Source organism: Leptonotus elevatus, chromosome 13 (assembly GCF_054856555.1).
Source record: "Leptonotus elevatus isolate MCC_2025b chromosome 13, RoL_Lele_1.0, whole genome shotgun sequence".
In the NCBI taxonomy this organism is placed as follows: Eukaryota; Metazoa; Chordata; class Actinopteri; order Syngnathiformes; family Syngnathidae; genus Leptonotus; species Leptonotus elevatus.
Genome location: NC_141251.1, coordinates 17,996,021 through 18,022,751, shown reverse-complemented (window position 1 = coordinate 18,022,751; position 26,731 = coordinate 17,996,021). Strand labels below are relative to the sequence as shown.

The window sequence follows — 26,731 nt, the reverse complement described above, 5'->3', positions numbered from 1 at the left end:
AATTAAGACTTTAGAAATTAAGATAACTATCTTATTAACCTAATGACCCAATTATTCTCCTCAGTTGTAGCCAAGCGTCAGTATTGTTTTAGTTTTTTTGGGCACTTTTCTGTATCTGTGCTTAATTTAGTATCTGGCACCAATTTGTACATTCTACTTCAAAGCCAATATTCGTAGCAGCATCTCAAATGTGTCCCAATTCTTTGTTTAGCCTCATTAAAACGATGTAGGCTCCTTTTTTATTTGTTTAATTTATTTTTATTTTTTTAAAGAGTGGATATTGTAAAAATTGGCACTTAACACCTGCAATTTTTTTACACTTTTGGCATAGGCAGCAGCATTTTATCACTGGCCATTACATTCTGTTTTTATTTTGTAAAGCTTGCAGAAAGGCTAAACGGACCATTAATATTTTATACGCTGCACATGTAACTGCCTACATGTATTCATTTTTTTTCCAATGCAAGTTTCCGCTTCCCAAATGGTTTAACTTTAAAGATGAATGTGTGTAGAGGTTTTTACCCAGCACACTCTCCTCTGCCAGTAGGAAAGAGTTAATAATGCCTCAGAGTCATGGCATTACTCAATGACACAGTTTTTAAATGCCCGAAACTGAATTCTTGGAGAGTAGTTTGATGTCATGGTGTTGCTCTGTCAAATGAAAGTGGATGACCTACTTTCTGGGCCTGCCTCTGAAATATTTCAGAAGTAGGATTGGATGGCTTCAGCTGAGTCCTGTGCAGTAACCCAGAAACAGACTCGTGCTGCAGCTAAAGGCAAGGCTGTGTTCCACCACTTCACGCCCCCCTCTGCTCGCTTTGGCTGTGTATAAAAAAAAAAGTGGGTGGGAATTTGTAGGGAGGCAGAGAGTGCATTTTTAACACATGACAGCGCTCGGTCCAATTGACTGAGTTGGCAAAGAGAGTGGATGCTTTGGGATCGTGTATTGTAAGTATATCTTTTACTGAATTGTCACTTTTTATCCTTCCTTCCTTGTCAGATTTGTTTTCATGGCGGCCTTAAAGACAGTTGGGAATAATGCACACATTTTACATGCGGCTCAGTGGACAGATGCGCCATGTGACCTCTTTAGCGCTTGATTTGATGCATGTAGTGCTTTTTAAATTGGTTATGTTGGCCCCGCAGCAGTAGGCATGCATTGCATACAGTATGTTCATGTTGTTTATTCAGTGTAATGCCAAGTCCTCTGCAGGATCCCACAATTTCCCATTTTGGATGGTTTCATTGGATCTGCTTAGGCTGCTAATCAGCCAGTGGAAGCTTCACAAGACTGCAAAGAATGTTTTGATCATTTCACCTGGCAGTCATATTTCTTTTTCGTGTTACAGTATGCACTTGCTTCCTAACTCTGGAGTTGCTTCAGTTGCCTGGCAACAGGAGGATGAAGGAAGGGCATGTTAGTGTTGAAGTTAAAAAAATAAAAACGAGAGTTGAAAGCTGATCATGTGTATTTTAACTGCATCGGGGGGCTTGCACACAGGTGCTGTCAAAATGACACAAACAAATGATGAATGAGACTTTTTTTCCTGCCCCATTTGAAAGATACAAAATGTAGCACCACTTAAGAGAATTCTTAAACAAATGTCATGTCTCCCTTTAGGTTTTGAGAGCATTCTTGAAGGTCTGTTTGGCACAGAGCTGGTAGAAGACCTACAATTATTTAAGGGTAAGTCTTGTACAATGCTTCTTCATACAAGTCAGGTGAATGAATGACATTGTATTGAGTATAATCTGTTCACTGTACCATGCGATGCCCCACTCTACATTGACTTTTCTTAACGAGGCAGCTGAAGAAACAACCAAGTTGGTGTTTTAGATGGCGCAAAGTCAGTCAAATATCCTACAGTCGTTTTAATAATGCATGCTGTGATACAATAGGGGTAATTGTGTTTCCGTCATATCTGCACTGTCAATATTGCTTTGGTTGAAGTGGAATTCATACATTAACATTTGGGAAATTAATGCAGTTGAAGCACATTTGTAATTGCCTGCCATGTGTTTGATGTCCACAGATTTGGAGCCTGTAGCGGTGTCTGATTGGTCATTTGATAAAAATTGTTTATTCTGCTGTTTTAGAAGAGATAAAGTTAAGGTAAGAGTTTTTATCTTTTCCCATACCTTTTCAGTATACGCATATGCGTCCTCTCTGAACCATTTCAACACTTCACAGGAGCACTTGATTGGCTTAAGTAGCGAGGAGAGTCAAGATCCACTCAAACCTCTCGTGGTGAAAGATCAGAGCACCATCAGCAAATTAGAGAAGCAAGCTGAGGAATTTCTCAATGCAGTCCTCTGTAATAAAGGTGAGCGATTTAGCACCGTTTTTTTGCTCGTACTCAAAGCTGTGGGGCCTGGACATGCATGACAGCCATATTACAGCTGTCCTGTGACCACCAGAGACACAACTCTTCTTTTCACCATCAAACATTAGTTCATCAAAACTAAGCAGAAGTTGTTTTCCCTGTAACTGGCTGTAAATTATGCACTATTTGAACAATAACACTGAAAAAAAAACACTGTAACAATGCACTGTTTGAACATTTACTGTAATTCAGTGATTCCTTCATGTACCACTAGCGGGAGCCTGCATACCACTAGTGTCAACGTGGTGCCCGCGACCACCTGGAAGCCTCCAAGGACTACATAAGTAGCCCATGAGCCTGTTCTAAAACTAGCTTACCAGTAATGGGACATTGTGATTTTCTAGGAACGTTGTGGATGTCATCATTTGAGTATGTGAACATTGTGAACATCACATGTGAACATAAATGAATATCAATAATTAACATAATAATATTACTGAAGGCATTTTTAACAAATTTGTTATCTTAGCATTAACTGCTAGCCCGTCACATCTATCAGTAAGTACCCATGAAGTAGCTCATGAAGTGACCCCTGCACTAGTGGTACTTGTACCACACTTTAGGAATCCCTGTTTTAATGTTAAAAGTAGTGCTGTGTTGGCGTGAGGACGTACAGTATGTGCAAGCATAATAACAGTTTCCTATGACAAACTGTTTTTGTTCTGCTGAGCTCATAATGATGTATTCAAAGCTTTCCCTTTACTCTAAAATAGGCATCATTCATTCATTCATTCATTCAGGAACATGCAAGCATTAATCAGACTGGTTTCAACCTTTTTATTGTCGGTCATCATCTCAAAACAGTCTGTCTATTATCCACAGAATCAAAATAATGGCACATTTGCTTTTCTCTCCACTGCCTGGAGTCTATTTGCTTGCTTCAAAACAAAATGGGGGGGGGGGGGGAATTCTAGCAGCAAATGGAAAACATTTCCATTGACATAACATAACTTTTACCAGTTAAAAAAACAAAACAAACCCTAACAACTGTGGTTATGTCATCTTCCATTTTTAACAAATGTACAAATACCATTTTTTAACAAAACAACCCCGCTCAATGTATGGAACCTATTTTCATTTATTGTCTAACTCTAAACACAGAATGAAGAGGTGGAGTTAAATGACACTTTTCAGACAGTTTAAGTGTCCAGAAAAGTTAATAGATTTGCTCTAAAGCTATTTTCAACACTTAGCATTGATTAATAATTTGTAAAAAATAAAAATAAATGAGCACATGGGCATTTACTAATAAACTTTTTTGTTTTTCTGCCTCAGAGCAACGATATTAATGTTGTAATTACTGCCTTGCTTTATATTTTGACGAGGGATTCCAAAATAAGCTTAACCAAAAACCTGTTCCTGTGTTTCACAACTCACCTTTCAGATGTACCAAGTTTCTCCGACCCACACATCCCAGTAGTGGCGCGAGAGATCCTCCAGAAAATGATCCGACAGTTTGCCGCTGAATATACCTCAAAAACCAGCTCTCCTCAGGATAGTGGCTCAACCACCCAGCCAAGCTCTGACCAAAGCCCGCAGACCCCAGCCGTGACTTCTGGGGCTCCACCTAGCAGCCCCGCCGCCACTGTGGCGGGGCCCGCACACAGCCACAACCCCGTCCTCAGCAAGCTCCTCATGGCCGACCAAGAAGCCCCTCTTGACCTCACCATCAAAAAGACTCCATCTGAGCCCAGTGAACAAGGTACTGTCAAACCAAACAGTACAGGGCGTTGTAATTCTATTCTAAATACATATTCAACGTCAATTAAACTGTGTGTCACTTTTAACAGAGGGAGTCCTTGACCTGTCCATCAGAAAGAGTCGCCATAGCGGCGGCAGCTTGCCGGTCCCAAGTCCACGCCTTACTCCTAAAATCAAAGGGTAAGAAAAATTCCTTTCTTGGTTCTCTTCAGTCTCTCATACTCTCCTTTTGTTCAAAAAGAAAATCAAAACAAAAGCCACAGTTTGAATTATTACACGTGTACCTAAAAACAAAACAAAACAAAATAATGCAACAGGACAGACAATTGCACGTTATGCAAAACCTGGAATGCTGCTTGAGTGTACAGAATTCTCAAACAATACTACAATTCATTTGCAAACGTATATTGTGCTCATCTTTTGTAATGGAAAAAAAAATCAATATTAACCTGCCACATGAATCCTAAATGGAGGATTTTAAATAATATTCAAAGAGTTTGAGGTGAGCACACAGTGTAAAATAGCAATTTATGGGCTGTCAAAACAAAAGCATCACCTGTCTGTCTGTTGTTCTGTTTGTAACAGAAGTAGTTTGCATTTGACACATGCAGCCTATCACCGTTCACGTCAATCATTTGTGTCGAGCAAAATTGCTGCTGCCAGCAGCAGGAAAATGAAAGTTCCCTCGGGAAGCGATTTATGCAAATGTTATTGTTATTTCACTTTGTTGATGAAATACAAATTTGATCAGATCTTTTAAAGCAGATGTGAGGAACCTATGGCCCAATATAAAATGCTTGAGCCGTTTGTTCTTAAAATAAATAAATAAATCCCCAAAGCTTTTTTTCCCAACAAATCTTGATAATGTATAATGATAAATATTACTTCAATCATCGCAATTCCCCCCTGCCCTCATAAATTACGATGACCCTCCATATAAAAAAAAAAGTTTCCCATTCACTTCAAGAAACGAAATTGCACATTTGTTGACATGTATATCTCCTTATCGTTGTTGTAGTTTTGTTTTTGTAGCACTGTTGTCTATTTTTGATGAATGACCAAATATTGAATTTGATTTCTTTAATCCTTCTGCTTTTTAATGCTGACATAATCTAGATTGAATGTAATGTAACGTAGCTCTCCCTGCCTTATTTCGTAGTCACCTTTCATTGATTAGGCTTTTATTTGGAGATAAACACACAACAATCACCCTCTGCTGGCTTACTCTTTTATTGCTGTGCTTGTTCAGTGGTAACGTCACACACAAAATGTCAAAAGCTATCAATGCATTTCTCATTTTGTGTTAATTATTAGTGTGCCAAGCTGCCTCACAGCAATGACAATTACTGGACATGCATCCTCTTCTTTCTGGTTTTACTCATTTTTCTTTCTTTCTTGTGTTTGCCTTGTTTTATTTTGCCCGTTATTTTCCATTTGTGTCTTTTTGTTGTTGTTGTTGTTGTTGTTGTTGTTGTTGTTGTTGTAAGCAAATCAATGTCAGATTTGAGCCTTTTTTTGTGTTAATATCACAACCAACCATCCAGTCTATTAAAGCAAAAGAGTGATGTTACCAAAGCAAGGTCATATAATAAAGGAGTGGCCAACATCCTCCCCTCCCCAACCCATCCTCCTTTAGCAAAGAGAGAAAGGCACTGTGCAAGCTCTGCTTACACCCAATTTCCTTCCATCCAATCAGGCGATCCTTGAGCGCGGACCAACAGGATGGGAGGAGGAGGGAGAATATCGGCCACTCCGCCCGTTATAAGCCCTCCTCGTCTCTCGCGTACTCTCTGCACATCAAAGAGGAGGTTGGTCTGGAAAGCGACCCAGAGTCACCTCTCAGCCATAACCGCAGCGCCACACCCACTGACCTCTGTGGAAACGGGACGGCGCCCTGGAATTCCAAAGCTCACTTCGGGGCACTCCTCAAACTGAAAGCCAGCAGTGAAGCTGGCACGCACCTTAAAGACATTCCCAGGTTGTTGGAAGCCGCCGGCCTCTTCTCCAAGTCGGTGTCCAATGGTAAAGGAAACCACCAGGATGCCTGCCAGGACCACAGCACCTCACTTTATCATTCCAACTATGACCTCAAGATTCCCCAGGTGCGAGTTTTGACCACAGGAACAGACTCCGCTTGGGACCCTCTGCTTTTTGAAAATTCAGGTTCACTTTTAGAGAATAGCCTGGGAAAGAAGCTTCAGTCCCTTCTGCCCCGGCAGAATCGCAAAAAGACTAATGGCGTTTTCTGGCCACATGACACGGACCGCCAAAACTGTTCCATGGATTCAGAGTCAGACCTCGCCAACAAACCACCAAGGAAGAAACGTGGCCGCTACCGCCAGTACAACACGGAGCTGCTGGAGGAGGCCATTGTGGTGGTGATGGGTGGGAAAATGAGTGTATCTAAAGCTCAGTCTATCTATGGCATTCCCCACAGCACTCTGGAGTACAAGGTTAAAGAGCGCTTGGGGACTTTGAAACATCCCCCGAAAAAGAAACTGAGGCTGCTTAGTCAACTGGACGAGCAGAGTGGTTCCCATTTTCCAAAGAATGAAGAACTCCAGCACATCTCTGAGGAAAGAGAGAGCTCATCCACAGAGAATGGGAGTGGTTTGCATGATGGAAGCCTATCACCAAATTAATACTAATAACCCTAAAAATTTACAATTTTTTTTTTTTTACAAGGCACGGCATGTTGCATTTGTGTCCATAAGATCAAATGGTTATTTCTAAATTGTGAAATAAGATGACAAATTCCTTAAATTTGGCTATTTAATATGGCCAACTATCTGTTTTTAAAATTTCATGGTTACTATGCACTACAAGATTTTTATTAGTGTGTATAATATATTTATTTTAGTTTTAGGTTTACCCGTTTAAAAGTTAACTTGGCTCCTGACATTCTGAGTTCAATACGTTCAGAAGAAAATTGAAACATGCCCGAGTGGCGCCCCTCAATGTCTACTGCCAGTACTGTTCTGAACACTCAAGATTTACCCGTACGTACATGCAGTAGGCCTTGTAAATAGCAGTCAAAGCATCATGAGCATGATGATATTATTGTTATTTTGTATATGTCTGACATGGACAGTTTCAGTGGTGCGTTTCAAATGCATTGCTGGACACATGGAAAACTGTATGTTCAAACACTAATGTACTCAAAGTATGTGTTGGCTCCACACAGTATACCTAATGTTTATAACTGTTGGTGCAGGTCCACAAGATTTATTTATTTTTTGTTTTTTGTTTCTTTTTAGAAGATCAAGCACAACTGATTTTACAAGTGGGATTATCTAGTTTCACTGTGCTATATTTATGAATGGTGATAGTTTATTCTTCAATGCCTTCACAATGCCTCAGGTTCACTTCAGGCTAAGATGCAAGACTTGTCTTGAACAGCGGATTCACTGTACGCTCGCGCATACTGTACTCTATACCTCAGTCACATATAAGCTTCGGTAAACAGTCGTCTCCTCTTTTGCCACCTCAAATGTTATTTCAAATAGGCAATAATTCAGGATGTCTGACTGACTTTCAAATGTCTTCACAGCTTACCTTAACTGTCGGTAGCATTTCAGTGCCAGCAGAAGCCTTCAGTGATTCAAATGAGTCACTTAAGGCAGAGATTTTCAGATTGCAGGCTTCAACTTGTTTTCTCCAGCGCAGAAGAAAGCCTATAGATGTTCACTAATTGCTAGCGCAACATGATAGTGTTGGATCACGCTCAGAGCTACACAGTTGACACAGTAAAGCAACAAACGGTACACACATTCAGGTTTATTTAACTGAAGCGTTTAGTGCCATTAATGAGATCTTTCTGTTTTGATTTAAATGTCAGGTTGCAATTTTTGTTTTGAGTGGTTGATGTCTTGAAATTAACTGCACAACTGGACAAAGGAGTGTATTATTTTTCCAATGTAGAACATTTTCTTGCTAATTTTTTTCCACTGGTTGAAGTAACTGAATATTTTCTGATCTACTGGGACACCTCAGTGCGCATTATCATATATACCTCAGGGCATTCAAGACCTACTATTCTCTTATCAGGTTGATTACATGTATGTAGCAAATCATGCAGGCTTTTAGATGGACACCATGTTGAGTAGAGGTTTCTTTACACCTCAGTTGCTTTTTATTTATTTTTTTATTTTTAAATGGTTTGCATTTCTTCTCAGAGGATAGATATGATGTAAATAAATGTGATTTATTTTGTTATCAGTGGGCCAAACTCACATTCAAACCTGCCCAATTACCTTCATGGATTAACAAACCAATACAGAAGTTGACTTGCCACATCCATTACAAATTAAAATGTTAAGGGGGGGAATCTGTTGCAGTGACAATCGGCAAGCATCTGTCAGTTCAGTATTAACTTGACTGGCCCTTCATTTTTGCAGCAAGTGGTTGGCCACTACAACTGATATGATCTGAAAATGTGAAAGGATTACAACTGATAGACAACAGTTTAAAAGCAGTTTATTGGGTGCAAATATAATGTAAATAAGAACATAATTGTGTTTGATAGCATGATTACACCTTATTTTGTGGACAAATGATGATGAGACAGGTCAAATTTTGAATTTTAGTGTTGGTTTGTCTTTGGAAAAATTAGGGTAGATATTGTGTAAATGCAGTATGCAATGTACCAACTAGTTTTTTTTTTATTGATAGATTAATCATTGCTTTATCAATCAATTAATGTAAATTGATCTAAGTGTTAATAGACACCTACATAAATTCAGTTTATTTTATGAGGTTAAGTATATCTATTGATACATGATACACTAAAAAAAAATCAAATATATTTTGTCCTGTGCGAACTTACGTTTTGAATCACTGTATCTAATGAGCCAGGATAAGATCAACAAAAGTACTCAATTATTTCTGTTGTATATGATAACATAAAAGTTGCTAGAAAAATGCTAGAAAAAAGAAAAATGTTTTATTCCTTTGCATGACTGAGCTTTATGTGAGAATTTAGATGTATACTAAGGTCTGATCTTTGAAATACTACTGTTGTACATGTTCTTTATTGTTGATTAAACAGCGTGTTGAGACGGTGAGCCTGAAATGTTCATCAACTGCAATGGGTTACTCAGGATAAGATACCTTCACAGTCTGTAATATTCAGAGTATTTATATCCATATTATACTCCAGAGATAAGTTAACACATTGTGAAATGTCGTGGAACTGAGTTGTGATGTGGTCTACTTTTTATACCATAGTGGCTATTTTGAAACTGTGTTAAGAAAAGGCATGCGTGTGGTGTGTGTATCGCTGTGCTGTAGTGAAAGGGCAAGAGAAACCCTCAGGGATGAAACCCTTACCATTCAGAAGTCAGGTACTCTTTACTCCATAGGTTTTACCAGCAGGGACTGAAATTTGTTTGAAAAACACAAAGTGCCACTTCGGCAATTCTTATTTTTATTCTCAAAAAATATTTTTAATCTCTTAAGATTTACATGTTACTATATTTAACTTTAAAATAAAATGCATCTATTCACCCTCTATTTATTTTTGTAGTTTTAGACAGTGAATGTCAATGGTGACCACAGCTGTGGGTTGGAGATGATGGTTATTGACTTATTAATAATTGTTCTGCTCTACTTTACATTGTCTAACGCAAGCCTGGATTTATTTGGATAACTGTTTGTTGTTAACCACCAATCATGCCTCATTTATGCCCTCTGCACAAAAACAAGGACTAAGTGTAACTGATGTAGTTCAAAGTGTAGCAGTTTCTTTCATTTCTAAATGAAAGAAAAAGTTATGTTTTCTTCCTATGTTTAACCTATAGCCACAAAGTATATAAAGTTTGAGATTTACATTGAACATTTTCAAAATAAAACATTAATTAGTAATTACGTTCTATTTTGGAAGTGTCTCAGGAATTCATTTTCCCCCCAAATTTTCCTTGCCTAGACCACTGTTAAGTGTAGCTTTTTTTCTTTCAAAAATGGCATTTTCCAGAATCCTATAAAAATCTGCTAAAAAAACAAAAGAAAGCAAAATACCGTGTAAGAATTTTGTGCTCAAAACTACCTCGCTGACAGCAAATATTTATGAAATACCACATTTTACATGTTAATCTATTATCTCCATGACATGTCTCTGTATAAATCTATCCACAACATTTTCGTTTTGATTTAATTTGAAGAGCACTTGTGTTTATTTATTTTGACTTGCACGAGAAAATGTTGACGCAATGTATGTATTCTATATTTGCCCCAATGTATTTGCTCTTTCAAGTGGTAGAAAATGTAACTTGTTTTAAAGTCAATGTCTTGTGCACGTGTAGGATTTTCTTAATGTGACAATAAATAGTGTGCAAAGAAGTAAACTGTAATATCTGTAACAATGTAATTGGTCAAGTTCACTGGATTTGAATTGGCTTTAAAAAAATCACTTATTCTTCTAATAAATATGCAATGATAAACATTTTTTTTGCCTGTTGTTCTCCCCCCCAACTTCTACAACACACCATTATTTCTTTCACTGCAAACCCACTGCTACCCTGGAATTTATCATAGGAATAAACACTGCTTTTTTTGTAATGTCCTGTTTCTTTTCTATCTCTTTTCTCGCAGTGAGTGTCAAGACGTGTCTATTGCAAAGGCGAAAGAACTCCAGTCCACCTCGACACTGGGACAGTTTATGGCCAAACTCTGCCGCCACCATCAGAGAACGATTGTTGACGCCATAGGTTTCCTGCAGATGGAGGTGGCAGCCTGCAAGGCACGGCAAAATATTGACTCTGGAATCCAAGGAGCAACGTGCTCCACTCCAAAATCTGGCACAGTCACGCCTGAGAAGTCATGCATGGAGCTAGAGTTTCCTAGCGAATCCACGCCAAAATTTGAAGTCTTGGATATGTCTTGTTCTATCCAAAACAATAGAGTCAAAAAGAAAGTTGCTGAGAATGTAGTTCCATTGACAACATCTGTTGCTGCTAGCCCTGTGTTGGATCTTCACAGCCCTGGGTCAGGGACCAACCAGGCTCCTATCCCCGTAGACTCTGACAACAGCCGCCATGCTGATCATGCACCTCTTAAGATGAAAATCATGAAAAACAGTAATGTTGCTTCTGGTAAAAAGTTATCTTGTGTGCTGACAACCTCGCTTACATCTGACTCCGACTCATTAGAGGACAAACAAAGTCACTCAAATTCACAAAACAGAATGGACACTCAAAGCGCTCGACTCAGCTCATCTCTGAAAAGACAATCTCAGCTAAATCAAATGCATCATACAAAGCAGAGCAAAGCTGCGTGGCAAGCCAACGATGTACCAAGCAAACAGTTTACCCTTCCCGTGGCTCTTACCGCAGATTCACCGCGAACTGCCAGGAAGACCATGCGGCCATCGTCTCAACAACACGCCAGACAGACTCCTTATCGGACACTTGATCCCGATCTTGGCCACTGTGACATTGTTTACATTGACAAACCAATTACAGAGTGTTTTAAGGATCAACGTCATTTGATTCCCCGTCGCAATGCTAGGAAAAGCACTCGGGGACATTTGTACTCTGATGAAATTTGGGAGTTAAAAACTGTCCGCACATTGGCAGGGAGGGGTAACTGTCTTAATCCGATGCCATCGTTAATTCCACTGGTTACCCCCAAACAAATCCTTTCCAAGCCTGAAGGTGTACCACCGGTAGATATGCCTTTTGCTGGAGCATGTAGAGAGACAATAAGTGAAGGGACACGCTCAGAACATTCTAATGAGAGTGTAGTACCAGGGACGGGAGAGATGGTTGGAGTGGCAGCCAGTGAAGTAGAAACTTTATTTGTAGTAGAAACTAGTCAGACGGATCAGGCTCAGAGCCAGATAGAGACCCCATTATCTAAAATAAACTCTGTAACAAACACACTCAATGATAGCAGAACAAATATCAGTACCGATGATGAACCATTCCAGCTAAAACAAGATAAAACTTCTGATGTCAAGAAAGTGAATGAATGTAAGGAAAGTGTAGCATATGCTTCATTTGACGAGGTAAAGGAAACTGAGAATGAACCTGTACCTGAAAAGAATGAATCTACTGGTAAAGTAATGTCAGAAACAGTTGTAGAACAATCAGAGAAAATCAGCATGCAAAAAGCTGAATCTCCGGTGTTATGTGATAAAATGCACAGCAGTGGGGTGCTTCCTCGCCATATTAGCACGCCATCACCCACAAATCATACAGAGAACCAAGAGACAGAAAAGGAAATAGGCAATGAGGAGCTACGACAGGATATACCCTCTGAAAACAGTAAAAACACAGAAAGGTCCAACAACTTTTGTTCTGCTGAGGACCAGATAGCGAGTGATGTCAAAAGTCCAACAGTTGTTGTAGCAACAATCGAAGGACAAGACGATACATACGACATCTCTTCAAAGACACTCGATACTCTCGCAAAGGAATTACCTCCTTGGCGTCGAAAAAAAGGCACCGTTATCTCTCTGCCCAAGAGGTTACAAAAATCGCAAACGATAATCGTGGGCTATGTTAACGGGAAGCCCATATCATCCTCTGACAGAAGTCTGCGTCGTAGATCAAACACAAGTAGCACCTCGCCAATGAATGGCCCAGTGAAACAAAGTCAGAAAGTACTGAAACAGGCTCAGGTTGACTCAACAGAAGCCAACAATTTGGTGACAAATATCCCTGAAACAGAAACGCCCACAGAATCCATCGTGAACACACCTGAGTGTCCACTAGTTCCAGCTGCTGACATGGCAGAAGGCCCAACAATTGAAGTCTCACTCAAATCCAAACCGATCCAGCAACACAAGCTTCTTCAGCTAGATGAACCAACTGAAACCAAACGACAGCTAAGATCAGCTGTCCAGAAACCAGATGAAACTCTTGCATTAGCACCTTCATCAAATGTAGTCCCATCCATTTCACCTCCAAAACCGATCGCTTCCCCTGCTCCTCCAGAACTGTCTCCCCTTTCTCCTCCTTTAGCAGAGTCATCACCACCTGGAACCCCTGAACCGTCTCAAACGAGCACGGTCCAAAAGACACAAATGATGTTAAACGTTGAACAAAGTCAATCAATAGAAGAAACCACAAGTTTGTTGGTCAGACAAAAGTTGAGATCTTCAAAGGTGGGAGGAAAGGAAAGTAAAAATGCGAACCAGCAGCTTGGTGTAGAGTTAACCAGTCCAATGGAGGCTCGAGCTTCCCAAAAGCTTGAAACATCAACAAATGAAACAAGAGGAAAGCGTGTTCTTAGAATGGAGCCCATGACACAGGAAGCAAACGTATCATCTTCAGATGACAATGCTGGAAGTTCGGTAGACAAACCCACAAGAATGCCACTGAGAAGTGAAAGTAGCAAGGCGGAACAGCCCCCACAACCCGAACCTCAATCCCCTCCAGACAACAAAAAGCTTTCTTTGCGATCACAAAGGCTGTCTTCACCATCCACCAGTTTGCCCTCTGTATCCGGAAAGAGCACTGATGTGGAACCCTTGGCCGGAACGCCTCTGGAGAAAATCATGAAAACTCAGATGAAGGCCCCTTCGTTATCTACTGCATCAGCCTCCCCTTTAATGGGACCAAGACACCAGCCTCGCAAACAAACAAACAAGTCCGTAGAGGCACTGAATGGAGAAGTAAATAAACAGCAGCTTACCAACTTGAACCTCAAATACGACAAGATTCAGAAAGGCTGGCTGCAATTGGAGAGAGATGGCCAGACGGCAGCAAAATATAAAAACAAAGCAGACAGACAGGCTGCCATATGGAAAAGTAAACGCAGGGCCCGCAAGCAAAAGTCTTTTGAGCAGCAGAAGTTCTCACCGGTGCAAATGCTCTTCATGAAGGACTACAATCTTCCCAGTATTTGTCGCTGGTTCCTGGAGTCAACAGAAACTAAATCTCTTGTCATTGTTAAGAAAGTAAATACGCGTCTTCCATCTGAGACTCAGCTGTGCTTCCACAGCTCGTCCAGCGGGTCGGGAGCCTCTCAGGGTGTTTTTCCAAGCTTACAAGCAGAGCGCTTAAAGAAACATCTCAAAAAGTTTGCCGTCACCTCTCCTGTGAAAAGCAACCCCAAAAGTCAGAAGCTGATTGCAAAAGCTCTTGAGCAGGAGACGTCCTCCGCCAAATGCAAAGATAGGCGAGAACCTCCCAGTGCTGCTCATATTTGCAATCAGTCGGCTGTCCGTGTCGATGCTCAGGGACAAGGTGAACCCCAGAAAGCTCCCGGGAAGCCTAAGAATCCAGCGAGTGCCAGGATTTTGAGGAAATACTCCAACATTAGAGAGAAGATGCAGGTCCAGCAAACCAACGTGCGCTTAAAAGGTGTCTCCAAAAGCTTAAAAGCCAACAATTTGAAAAGAGTCCCCACAGAATCTGTTCCGGAGTCAGCCGTCATTCCTTCTCTGAAGGCACCAAAAATACCCCTACCTGCTGCTAAGCCCATGAAAGCCACAAAAATGGGAAGAAGGAAAACGTTTGCAAGAAAGCGGGTGATGCGACATCGAGCTGCCAAAGCTCAGGATGTTAATCGGGTAACAAGGTGTTCACAGCGGCTAAGTTCTCTGGTCGGCGTATCAAAGAGCAAAGCGGACCACAAAACATCGGAAGATGACAAAGAAGTGGAAAAAGTCGCCATGAGCAAAACGAATGCTGGTAAATGTCAAACAAATGACTCGCTGGAAAGAAGAGGAATCAAAGAAGCTCCTGAGGCTCCCTTGCAAAGTGTGGATGTCAAGCCTCCAACCGTTCATGACCAGGTGCTGACTAGATCCCAGAGAAAAATGGAAGCTGCGTCAAAGAAGCCCAAGATGGCCAAGGTTCAAGTGGCTCCGAAGCCCACCAGGAAGTTGGACACAAACAAAAAAAGTGCGGTGAAGAGAAATTGCTCCGCCGTGTGGTCGCGTACCAGATCGCAGGAGCTCCTGGCAACTCCCGCTAAGCGCACCAGGACATCAAGATGACACCGACACAGTTGGAAAGACAAATCTGGAAAATCTTGATCTGGAAAAGTAAGACCTCACCAAAGTCAGTATGCAGATGCATTTGGTAAAGATTTGATAGGACAAACTTTACTCTGTGTTGGCTCAGCACTTCAGGGATTGCACGGGAGGACCATGGTGGCTTTTTTTCTTTTTATGATTTTATTTTTGGTTGTGCTTTCTGACACAAGACAAAAACCTCTTCTTTTTTTTTTTTTTTCATGCTCCGTGGCATCCAGGTGACACTACACCATCTTCCCTCCATTTTCTATCATCAAATAAAAACTTTCCGACCCGCCTTCGAATCGCAGCCGATGGCCATTTGATGGTGGTGACCAGGTGCCTTATTTATGATGTTTAAAGAATGTTTCCCAATCTGAACTCAACCATGTCCGTAGTTGGAAAACAAAAGTGTATGCAAATAACTTGCTCATGTTACTTTAGCTAACAGGTGTATTTTTCTATGCCCACTTCCACAGCATTAAATCTCTCATCGCATTAAGATGAAATACTTTGTTTTGCTCATGGACCTGTATGCAAGCCTGCCAGGAAAATGTTGAACCACCAGAGGTGTTTTTTGTTGCAGGAAGCCTTGTGAAGCATTAAAGGCACATTCCAGGCTGTTGCATTTAACACTTTTATCTTGTTTATGTTCATCTTACTTGATGTTGTAATGTGAATGCACACTATTGGTATTGTTTTTAGCACTGTTTCTATTTCATTCTGGTCGTCCTCTCACATTTAAATGCAGACCTCGACTTCCCCCCCTGCCCCCCATTTTTATTATTTAAGTACTGTGTGTCATCTCCTACATGTAGCCCATCTGAAACAGTCCACCAAATATTCAAACTTGAACCATGTTTGTTCTCTACATGTGATATTTAAATATTGTTTTTGTATATTAGACAGAAGTTCTTTATTTGTGATAATCCCAAGAATGAACTGTTCTGATGTTAAGATCGTTGTGTTTTTGCTGGAGTTGACATAAAGATGGCGGAATTTGGTTGCTTTGTCTTTGTTTTTTTAAATATTTTATTTGACAGTTTTTTTTTAAATCCTTAAAAGGCTATACTGAACAAAAAAAAAGTGATAATGAAGAAAATGGAAGGCTGTACTAAAAATATTAATTCAGTAGTAATTACACTGAATAAATGAGTTGCTTTCCTTAGACAAACTTTATCATGTAGTATAATAGTCTCTGTGTGTCTCTCTCTCTCTCAAACACCCTATTATACATGGTATATCTATATAGTCGTTTAAAAAGTAACGCCTTACTATACATGTTTTTTTTAAGATGCCTTATGATACATGGTCATCTTTTTTTTATGCATTAATTGCTATACATTGTCATTAAAATCAAAACCTTACTATATATAAATGGTCGTTAAAAAAACGCCTTATGGTCATCTTTTTTTTAATGCCTTACTAAAAAAAACGCCTTACTATACACGGTCGTTTAAAAAAAAAAAAACGCCTCTGTGTTTTAATACCTATTTATGTAGCAATATCTTTTGAATGCCACTAGGTGTCAGCATCGCTCTAAAAACACCTTCCTGTTTCCTCTCCTTCGTTTCTCCAAAACGAGGCCATTTACTTTAGTTATAGTCTTTGACAGGAATGTTAAAACGCACAAAAACAAAACTATTACAATGAACAGTCAATGTCTTTTGATGGCATAAATAAGCTCCTGCACTAGATTGTCAAGTTAAATCCTCTGATATATAATTTTACAACTTGGAAATCAAACAGTGCTGTATCATAGGACAGTATTCTACATTGGATGTTCCAGATTGCAACCGGTTGTTGGAACAAAAATAAGGATGTGTTAATAAATGTGGAACAAAAATAAGGATGTGTTAATAAATGTGAACTTCATCATCCAGTCTTTTCATAGCCATGACTCCTCCAGATACGTTTGCCTCAGTTTTTCCCTAGGTGAAATGGTGCTAATAAAAAGACAAGGGAGTTGTTAAAAGCACACACATAGAAGTTTAATAAATGAAAAGAGTGGAGGTTTGGTAAACATTTTGTCGGTGGCACTACATACATTCAGCATCATTTTGGGACTTTAGCTTCAATCCCACCATCAAGTCCTGTGACAGAGAAGCAAAATCTTTTTACAACATTGTGTGGTTTACATGAACATAGTTATGTATATCATAGCTCATAGGATGGAGAGTCTTACTGATTGACTTACTGTAAATCTCAATATAGCACAAGCACCACTAAGATGGCTACCAGGAAGTTGTACTTGCACACCAAGGAGACGTGAACCCACAGAAGCCAAGAAAAGGAAAAGTCACATTCCACAAAAGGTGCGCCTTTATGAGGCACACGGCCTATAAGGAGGACGCTGAGCGTCCGTACGGTTACATAATCAGCAGAATTCCAATCCCAGAACAGTATGTGATCCATTCTAAACTAAAGGACAGCTAAAAGTTACCACTTCATGAATAAGCATATTTATTATCTGTACACATTTATACATTCAGCTATGTGCTCACTGTAATTGGCACCTCAAGAAAACATTACATTACATTTTTAATACCAGCTAGAAAATGTCCTGACCGTTTCATTATGTGTCATAGCGGTTGCACGGTTGTGTTATTTTCCCCAACACAACGCATGCTTGACAGCAGCTTATGGTTCATGTTAAACTCAAGCTTCATAATTTTTAAATTCTTTTTTCATCTTTTTAATGTTTTTGAAAATATCAGGAAAAATGCAATGCACACTTAAATGCATCACCATACAAAAAAAATAAATAAAAAGAGGAGCGAAAACAAGCTAAGCGCTCATAAACCAGATGTAATATTCACATGGAAGACAACCTATACAATATTTAACGACAGAGCAGACCAGCAGTGGCTCCTATACAATGTGTACAGTTGCATTGTAAAACATTTGAAGATTTTCCCAAAACTGTGTTTATTTCAGTAGTTCAATCAAAAAATTAAAGCAGCATACAGATTCACTCCAGACTGAAATATTTCACGATTTAATTGATCATTTTGATGATTATAACTTGCAGCTAACCAAATCTGAAATTCACCTTCTCCATGTAATTCAGCTGTTACGAATATGAATCCAAGAATTACAAAATATTTCCATAGGCATTTAATGATTTTATACAATGCATTGCACCCTTTGATTTGAACTACTGAAATAAACCTTCGCACAATACTGCAATTTTTTTTGTATGCGCGTGTGGCCGATTACACTGCTTGCCATTAAATGTTGGACAAAAAAAAAAAAAAAGACCAAGCCAGCGCCTTTTACCACCAACCTTCCACTTAACATAGAAAAATACTATACCCAAAAAGAAAAAGAAAAAAGAAATACAAATATATATATATATATACATATATATTAGAATCTGTTAGGCATTTCTATATAAATGGGGATGTTTTTTTGAAGGTTACATGGTGAAATAAAATACAATAAACAAAAAATGAGAAATTAAAACAATACAACAGGGGGGGAAAATAACTCAATCAATGACAAAGATTTATGTGGTTTTATCAGCGATCTTTTGCTCCTCTTGTTTTTAATACTGCAGGTGTCAAGAGGAGGAGACGCTAGATGCCCCCCTGCTGGACGGAGGAGGCAATGCATGCTGGGGGACTTATCAAGCCCAGTTGAAGTCACCGCATCCGCACTTGATTATGTGCCACTCGAACGTCATCTTCTTCTGTGTGTGTGCGTGTGGTTGACTGACAAATAAACAACAAACAACTTCCTGTCATGTGACACTCGGCTTGGCCAACGGTTCAGCTCTCTTCTTCTTTCACCCCCCCCCAACACTGTCCTCACTGTTGGGGTAAAAAAACAAACATCTCTAGAGCCTTTTGAGTTGACACTCCGTGGTACTGCAGCTCACAAAAGATGTCTTATTTTACAAGCGTCAGAGTCCTTAATATATAGATAGAGGTTTTATATATATTCTTTAGAATCTCTCTTTTTCATCATGTTCTAGACGCCGCAGCCCACGCAGCCGCACTTGATGCTCTTCTCCACCTCCTCGCTGAAGGTGGTGCCATCGCTGCACTCGAACGTGTATTTCCGGCGCTTCATCCGCTGGCTGGCGCAGCAGGCGCCCGCCTCGCACACGCCGCTGCACTCCACCCAGGACACGGTGCGCGTCGTCTGGCAGATGGTGTAGCCCCGCTGCACCTGGTAGAAGTCTCGCATGGGCTCGCCTCGGCACGCCGACTCTGGACGGTAAAAACATCGGCACAGACATTTTAGTACACTTTTTCATAAATCCCACCACCCCTAAATAAATAAATAAACTTTTGTTAAAAAAAAATACAATAAGAAAATCTACCTTGGCCCCTCGTTATTCACAATGGCCAGCCCACAAAATCTATGTAAAAGTGATGTCCATTTATTCACTATTCTCTTTGGTGAAGTCATGCATTGAGGGGAAAAATAAAAGTGCACGAAACATGACGGCTAAAAAAAAGAAAGAAAATAAACTAATAAATAAATATGTAGAAATAATAAAAATCCATAAGTGGGTGAATGCACAGGTGCTGAACCACTAGAAGGCGGAGGTTCAAACTGTTATAAACAAACAAGCCACACTTATAAAAAAATAAAATAAAAATCAATAAAAAAATAGATCTTTAATTGTTTATTTAACATGTTCTTCTCAAAGAGAGAAAAAACATGTACGTTTGTGGTAACATAAAACGTATATGTACCCCAAAAATAAGATTGTGATTTTTATCAAAATATTTCTTCTTGAATAAATGCATTATTTCCTATAATAATACTACTACTGCTACTACTACTATTAATAATAATAATGATAATAATAATAATAATAATAAATCCCTAAAACATTTTACAACTGTTCTCATGAAATTATGATTATGAGTAGAAGAGAATATACTACCAATACTTATGTAGTAATTTATAGTAATTTGGTAATTGATATATATATATTTCATACGTTTATGACTTTCACCTATCTTTTTACAAATGTTTTTTTAAATGAATAAATCCTCCTTTTTAATGAAAATCATATTGTAAGATTGCAACTTTCTTTCTTGAATAAAAACAAATATTATATGAAAACATTTTTAAAGCAATACTTTTCCTTGTGAAATTTTGACTTTTCCCAGCGTGCATTTTACCAGAAAAATTTAATATTACCAGAAGAACTGTTAAATGTTACGATAGTCAGGTTTTTGAAAGAAGAAATAGTCTGTTTAAAAATTATACATAACTTTAAAAACATAATTTTTTTTCTCATTTTCCCTCACCAAATATATATTCTCATCATATTTTGACTTTAAAAATGATTTTGTTAAAAAATTAAGTTGGAATTTTACTGTCATACAAAAAATGTTGCTGTATTAAAAAAACATAACAAACAACAACAAACTCAAGCTATTACACAATTATATTGGTAATATTATAAGCACAAACATTCATTGAGACAAGGAAGATTTTGTTTGGATTTTTTTTGTGAAATAAATGAGAGCAAGGCAAATAATTTCTAAATTTTCAACCATTAACATGAACCTAAGTGTGCGCAGTCGATACTGTTTGAGTCGAAGCTTTGTGGTTACACTGACTGCTTTTCTGAACTGTTTGTAATTCCCTGTGTTTAGTTCTGGCCATCACAAACACCTGGCATTTGAACAGGGGTGTGTAGACTTTCTATATCCACTATAACTACTAATGAGCAAGCATGGGTTCCAAACCTGCGTCACAGTGTTCCCCGGTGTAGCCACTTTCGCAGTGACAGTAAGCATCCCCCGTGTCGGAGATCTGGCAACGGCCGTGTTTGCAGTTCAGCCGGCGGCAGGGGTTGAACAGCTCCCCCTGTTGGTTGCACAGCGCACCGCGGTAACCCTCACTGCACTCGCAGCGGTACGACTCACTGTCCAGCGGGATGCACCGACCGTGGACACATCTGCAAACACGGTATGTCTCAATTCATGCATGGAAACATCTTCTGTGAAAAATTACTAATATAACGGCAACTCATTTGTGAATGTCTTCTTTGTGTATTTAGGATGTATGTATTATACTTCCCCCTGGTGGCCTAGTTTATTGTTTAAGTTTATTGCAGTATCCGCACTCCAAACCAAGTGGCAGTAATGAGCCTAAACCAGTTTGCCGCCAGTAAAAAAAAAAAAAAAAACTTAACTAAATAAATAATAAACACGAAGAAAATAACGTTGTTGTCTCTATGATAACAAACGGACAGTCCCCTCCCCAGACTCGATAACTGGTTTGTTTACTATGTCAGTAATATTCACGTGCGCTGCTTTGTACCTCTCCTGTCAAATAGTTTTGAGTCAGCATTTACGAGCGCAACGCGCACACACACCCCCACACACACACAGACAAGTGAACAGTCAGTCTCAGTAGAGCTAGTGGGCTAACAGCTACTGCTACGGCGCTCTTTTGATTGAATGGGTGCATGTTTTTGTGCTATCGGTATCACCAGGAGTTTAAAGAGAGTGGCGACAGGCATAAGATACCCGTTTAGAATGAGACCAGCTTACGGAGTCTCTCAAGATCTTCCGTGCAGTCCCTGTGACGAAGCTAACGGCTCGTGCATCAGACTCAACTATTAATTTTTTTTTGGAGAGGATTATTAGATCACTTGGAAAACAACCCTTGTTGAGCCCAGGTTTTACATTTTACATTAGAAAACCACACACACACAAATAAAATAAATATAAAAATGTGAATACTAAAACAATTATCTTGTCCAATGCAGTCCCAACATGTTCTTAGTGTGAAATCTGTGCTTGTTAAATAGAACACAAATCTGCTGTATTTGCAGGGAGCCATTCTGCTTACTATACAGTGATGGTCTGGCATACAGTATATAAAATTGATATTAAAAAGTATACACAGTAACTATACTACTATAATAATACTGTAATGATGATAACGAGATGGTTAACCTCCCAGCTATCTTTGACAATAAAGACAAGACAGCATTTTGAAAGTAAAGCTTGAGTACTTTTGTGCATCTGCAACTTGTGCCAAGTAATCTTTGGTCGTTCTAAAAGTTCTAAATGACGCTATGTTGGACAAACAGTTACCTTCAGAACTGTCTGCCAAAAACAAATGAAAAACAAACAAACAAGAATTCAGTTTTTTTTACTTTTTGTTATACCGATTTTGTACCGAACCGTGTCCCAAAACCGAGGTACGTACCGAACCATTACTTCTGTGAACCGTTACACCCCTAATAGCTACAAATGCTAACTTGTAATGTGTAGTGCACCCAAGCCGAGAAAGCACTCTGGCTCTCGCCATAGATCCTTCAATATCGGCAAACCTATACACAGTATTCAGTTTAGCTTTTACAAGCGCTTCGTCTAACGGGGGAAATTGGTAAATTTGATGTGAGAATTAGTTATGTATTCTACAAACGATGGATAACTCAAATGAGCAGCGACGCTGACGTTGGCTCTACCGTTGCGCTCCTGTCTATTAGCCTATATTATCAAACCTAACACCAGAGGTGGGTAGTAGTGAGTTACATTTACTCCGTTACATTTACTTGAGTAACTTTTTGAAAAAAAAATTACTTCCAAGAGTAGTTTTACCACACAATGCTTTTTACTACACAATACTTTTCACTTTTATTTGAGTACATGTGTGTAACGCTACTTTTACTCCGCTATATTGGGCTACACTAGAGTCGTTACCCGCCGCCCCATTCATGCATTAGATTTACCGTATTTTCACGTAAGCGCTCCGCTTGACTGCGTGGGAGCATTTCTGCGAACACGTATGAATCGAGTCTTTTGAACGTTTCTTTAATGTGACAATGGGAACTGAGTCTTTATAGAGACCCGTTCAACAATTATTAGTAAACTGTGGGAACAGATTAGCTGTGGGTACAGATTGCTAAACTGTGGGAACAGATTAGTAAACTGAGGGTACGGATTGCTAAACTGTGGGAACAGATCAGTAAACTGGGGGAACAGATTGCTAAACTGTGGGTACAGATTATTAAACTGTGGGTACAGGTTAGCAAAAAATAAATAAATTCATACGCTGGCACCAGAGGGGCTCCGTAGTGTAGTAATGTTACTGTATGTTATTTTGTGTGGTTTTAAAAATATATAAAGTACAATATATTTGGCTTGGACCAGGTTGTCGTGGCGAACATACTTGCTGCCTTGGCAGGGGTTGGCGGCCGGCACGTCGCACTGTGGTCCGGCCCATCCCGGCCGGCAGTGACACACGGGCCCCAGGAGGCCGTCGGGTTGGCAGATGCCGTGCATGCAGTAGATCTTCTTGCAGGGCTCGCAGCCCGGCACCACGCCAGGCTTCATCTGGGTTTTGGTGAAGTCCTGCAGCTCGTTGTTGATGTACAAGTTCTGGATGCAGCCGTGGAAACTGGAGCTGTTCTGGATCTGCCACAGGCGGAAGGCGCCCGGGTGCACGCCCACCGGCATCCCTGGGGGAGGTCGCAAGTTGTTTAGAGGAGTGACGGACACCAAGGAGCAGCACAAACACACAGCTAACACAGGGAAGGTAGGAGTGAAATGGAGGAAAGGCTTTTCAAGCAGGTGTTTCTCACGGTGACCAGGTGCCTTTCCATACCAGGGACCCAAAAGTTATTTTTTTAGATACCAGCTGTCATTTTGCCAATTTCTTGCTTTGATCGAGTGAACTCAACCCATTTTACAATACACAGCAGTTTGGAAAACAGTGAACAGCTGTTTAAGCTGTAAAAAGGCCCTTCTAGCTTAATGCTAATGCTAATCAACATCTTTTGTGGTGCTTAATTATTTAAGCAACACATTTTACTCATTGTTTTTGGGGGATGGCTGGAATGCAACTACTGGCATTACCAGTAATTTCGAGAAAAGCGGATTTAAATACAGTACTGGTGTTTTGAGCTACGAGCGTATTAAACAAATTAAGCTCTTAGATCAAGGCACCTGTGAGGATGGATATTGTTACGTGTGCACCGCAAGACACAGCATCCTTGAAGAGAGGGCTGCAGGTCACGTGAAAAGTCTTCTGTTATGATTTTGAAGTACATCAACACACAAAACACATTTACAGCCACTTCTCATGACAACCGCTTTAGAGGTTACCTAGCAACAACCCATCGACATGGCACAATGTCAAAAGTGGCAAAAACAAACATGAGTGATTGTGCCTGGTACACCTGAATGATTATAAATGACAATATGTTTGTAATAGACACAGAGATGCCATCCCTTTTAAAGGATGTCATTCATGAGTAGCCTAACGGACATTCATTAAGGGAAAATGTCCAGGATATTCCCAATGTTAGAGTAACGAAAATATTTTGGAACTAAAGGCAGAATTTTTATGAAAAAAAAATTCCCAATACAATTTTAAGATAGTTAAGCAGAGCTCATGCAAGAATAAAGGCAGAAGGAGAAAAAGTTTGAGAAGAAATTTCTAATCATAAGAATCAATTACTGGTAAAAATAAATAAATAAATGTAAGTAAAGGTCAGAAACTAATTGCAATGAAACTTTGAAACTTGTAATATTGTGAGAATTAAGTTTAAATATGATTTTAAATAAGCAATAATAATAGTAATGACTTGTATGATAAGAAATTTTAATATGACAATAAAGTCGTATTTTTTGAGAAAACACCACAATATTACAATATAATATATTATTACGAGCTATCCGTATTAATTGAATACTTTGAGTAGTTTTCCCTCCTATATTTAAGTACAAGCTGTGTTTAATGTTAGAGTAGTTAACAATAATATAAAAATAAAACCTCCATCTAATTATTGATGAACACTTCAATGCACTGGAGAATACCCCTAGTGGTCTATTTTTGAGGGTTGCAAACTCAATCATGGATGCCTCAATTCCAAATGATGATGAGGAGATGAGAGGAGCTTTAGGTTCTGGTGGAGGGGAGGGGGGGGATGATTGACAGTAGTGTAGTAGTTAAGAGTGCCTGAAGAGGAGGGAGGTGTGTTCTGGAGAGGGCCCCTACCCCCCACATATAGTGGAGCCTCTCCGTTGAGGGGCCGCACCGCCCCGAAGCTGTCCATGGTGGTTGGAAGACCCCCGTCGATGGACAAGTTCACCATCTGGTCCAACGTGACCAGCTCCACCGTGTGGAACTGACCGTCGTTGATGGTCTCGGCGCTGGTGGAGGGGAGGAAATGAATGTGAGAACTGAAATAACGGTCGATGATGTCACTGGGGGATGTGGGGTGGGGGGGGGGGGTGTAGAGGGAGTGGCTGACCTGTAGATGGCGTGGCCGGGCTGGCTGCCTGGGTCGTAGCTGACCTTGACGTGACCTTGGTACAGCTCCACCGCAATGTGATCATTGTCTCCGTTGTACAAGAGGATGCCGTTATCCTCCGCCGTGGAAACCTGCGGACAAAGCAGGGGGGCAAGAGGAGTCAGTATAAGAATCATGCAGGAGGCGGAGCACCGACGGTGCGGACCTGCAGGGTGATGTTGGCCTGCGGCCAGTTCTTGAGGTCGGACAGCAGCAGGTAAGAGTCTCTGTCCACAAAATTGACGCTGACCAGCTTCTCGCAGCGCGGCCCGCCAAACTCCGGGGGGCACTGGCAGAGGGCGCGGCCGCCCCGCTCAACACAGGGGGCGTCGTTCTGACAGTCGGCCAGCTCGCACAGGGACAACGGCGAAGGAGGAACCTCACACAACTGACCGCTGTGTGCAGAATAAGAAATAGGAAGCATCATATAAAAGTAGATATTTTTTTGTCATTCCAATTTTTCCAACTTTAACCCAATAAAGCCAAACATATCATATTAACTCATTCACTCCCAGCCATTTTCACTGAAGCAACCCCCTTTGCTCCCGGCTGTTTTACTGGATTTTGACAGATTTTGCAAGGTCCACAGAATATTGCTAAAAAACATGGAACCTACCAAAAGAAAGATTAGGGTATCTTCTTTTATCAGGAAGAAAGTATATTTCTATCTGTTTCCGTTTTGCAGCAATTATCATTCGAATATTGCTAAGTTTTAAACATGGCCCTGGTTGATCTCTTATACTCTGCTGTCACCTGCAGGCCGTTTTTGTAATTGCTACCATTGCTTCAAGCTTTGCTTCAGAGGCTGCATCAAAGCCTTCTGTATGCTCTGGCATAAAAAACACAAACATAAAAAACTTACAAATATGTCTTTGGGACACTGGTAATAATTTAAATAGAACATATTTATACGTTTTTGGGAGAAAATTAGTTAAATACAAGACATTCTGAGCCCTCTAGTTCATGAGTATAATATTTTCCCCCATTAAAACCCCAATGTATATCATCTGATACATGCATTGCACGGATGGTCCATTAGATGGCAGTATCACCCAGCTGATGGCTTTTCTGACAGTCATTGATTTAAAAAAAAGAAGAAGTTTTTGTTTATTCAAAAGGACCAATAAATACTCTATTTACAAAGAATCAGAATTTTCTCTCATATATTTCATGGTTCAAGCTTTAAAGAGTTTATTATTGTATTATTATTAATATTTTTTAAATGTTTTTACTATGTGTATGCTTACCTGTAACCTTCCTCACACTGGCACGTGTACCCGTTCAGCTCGTCCACACACCGGGCTCCATTCTGACAGCGATGCTCCTGGCAGTCGTCGTAGTCCACACTGCAGTCGTCACCCACGTAACCAGGAGCGCACACGCACCTGACGCGCACAAACGCAACAC

At 40.0% G+C, this 26,731-nt stretch overlaps 2 protein-coding genes across 11 annotated transcripts in view; one reads left to right on the top strand and one right to left on the bottom strand.

The window, feature by feature from the left end:
* The window catches only part of LOC147164086 (uncharacterized), a 28,866-nt gene extending 12,818 nt beyond the window's left edge, over window positions 1-16,048 (top strand). For all 3 annotated transcript variants that reach the window (XM_086092859.1, XM_086092858.1, XM_086092860.1), the window contains 6 exons: window positions 1,622-1,687; window positions 2,034-2,113; window positions 2,192-2,324; window positions 3,769-4,086; window positions 4,175-4,265; window positions 10,674-16,048. In XM_086092859.1, coding sequence (XP_085948985.1) covers window positions 1,622-1,687; window positions 2,034-2,113; window positions 2,192-2,324; window positions 3,769-4,086; window positions 4,175-4,265; window positions 10,674-15,027 — 5,042 coding nt within the window. In that variant the 3' untranslated portion in view covers window positions 15,028-16,048. The remainder of the gene's footprint in view (window positions 1-1,621; window positions 1,688-2,033; window positions 2,114-2,191; window positions 2,325-3,768; window positions 4,087-4,174; window positions 4,266-10,673) is intronic.
* A 1,443-nt stretch (window positions 16,049-17,491) lies between these two features.
* Window positions 17,492-26,731, bottom strand: part of slit1a (slit homolog 1a (Drosophila)) — a 119,767-nt gene continuing 110,527 nt past the window's right edge. For 5 of the 8 annotated variants that reach the window (XM_086092925.1, XM_086092926.1, XM_086092928.1 and 2 more), the window contains 7 exons: window positions 26,572-26,709; window positions 25,491-25,719; window positions 25,286-25,416; window positions 24,991-25,184; window positions 23,200-23,488; window positions 20,760-20,971; window positions 17,492-19,259 (listed from right to left, as the gene is read on the bottom strand). In XM_086092925.1, the coding sequence (XP_085949051.1) occupies window positions 19,018-19,259; window positions 20,760-20,971; window positions 23,200-23,488; window positions 24,991-25,184; window positions 25,286-25,416; window positions 25,491-25,719; window positions 26,572-26,709 (1,435 nt within the window). In that variant the 3' untranslated portion in view covers window positions 17,492-19,017. The remainder of the gene's footprint in view (window positions 19,260-20,759; window positions 20,972-23,199; window positions 23,489-24,990; window positions 25,185-25,285; window positions 25,417-25,490; window positions 25,720-26,571; window positions 26,710-26,731) is intronic. The other 3 variants (XM_086092927.1, XM_086092930.1, XM_086092931.1) reach the window with 1 other exon arrangement.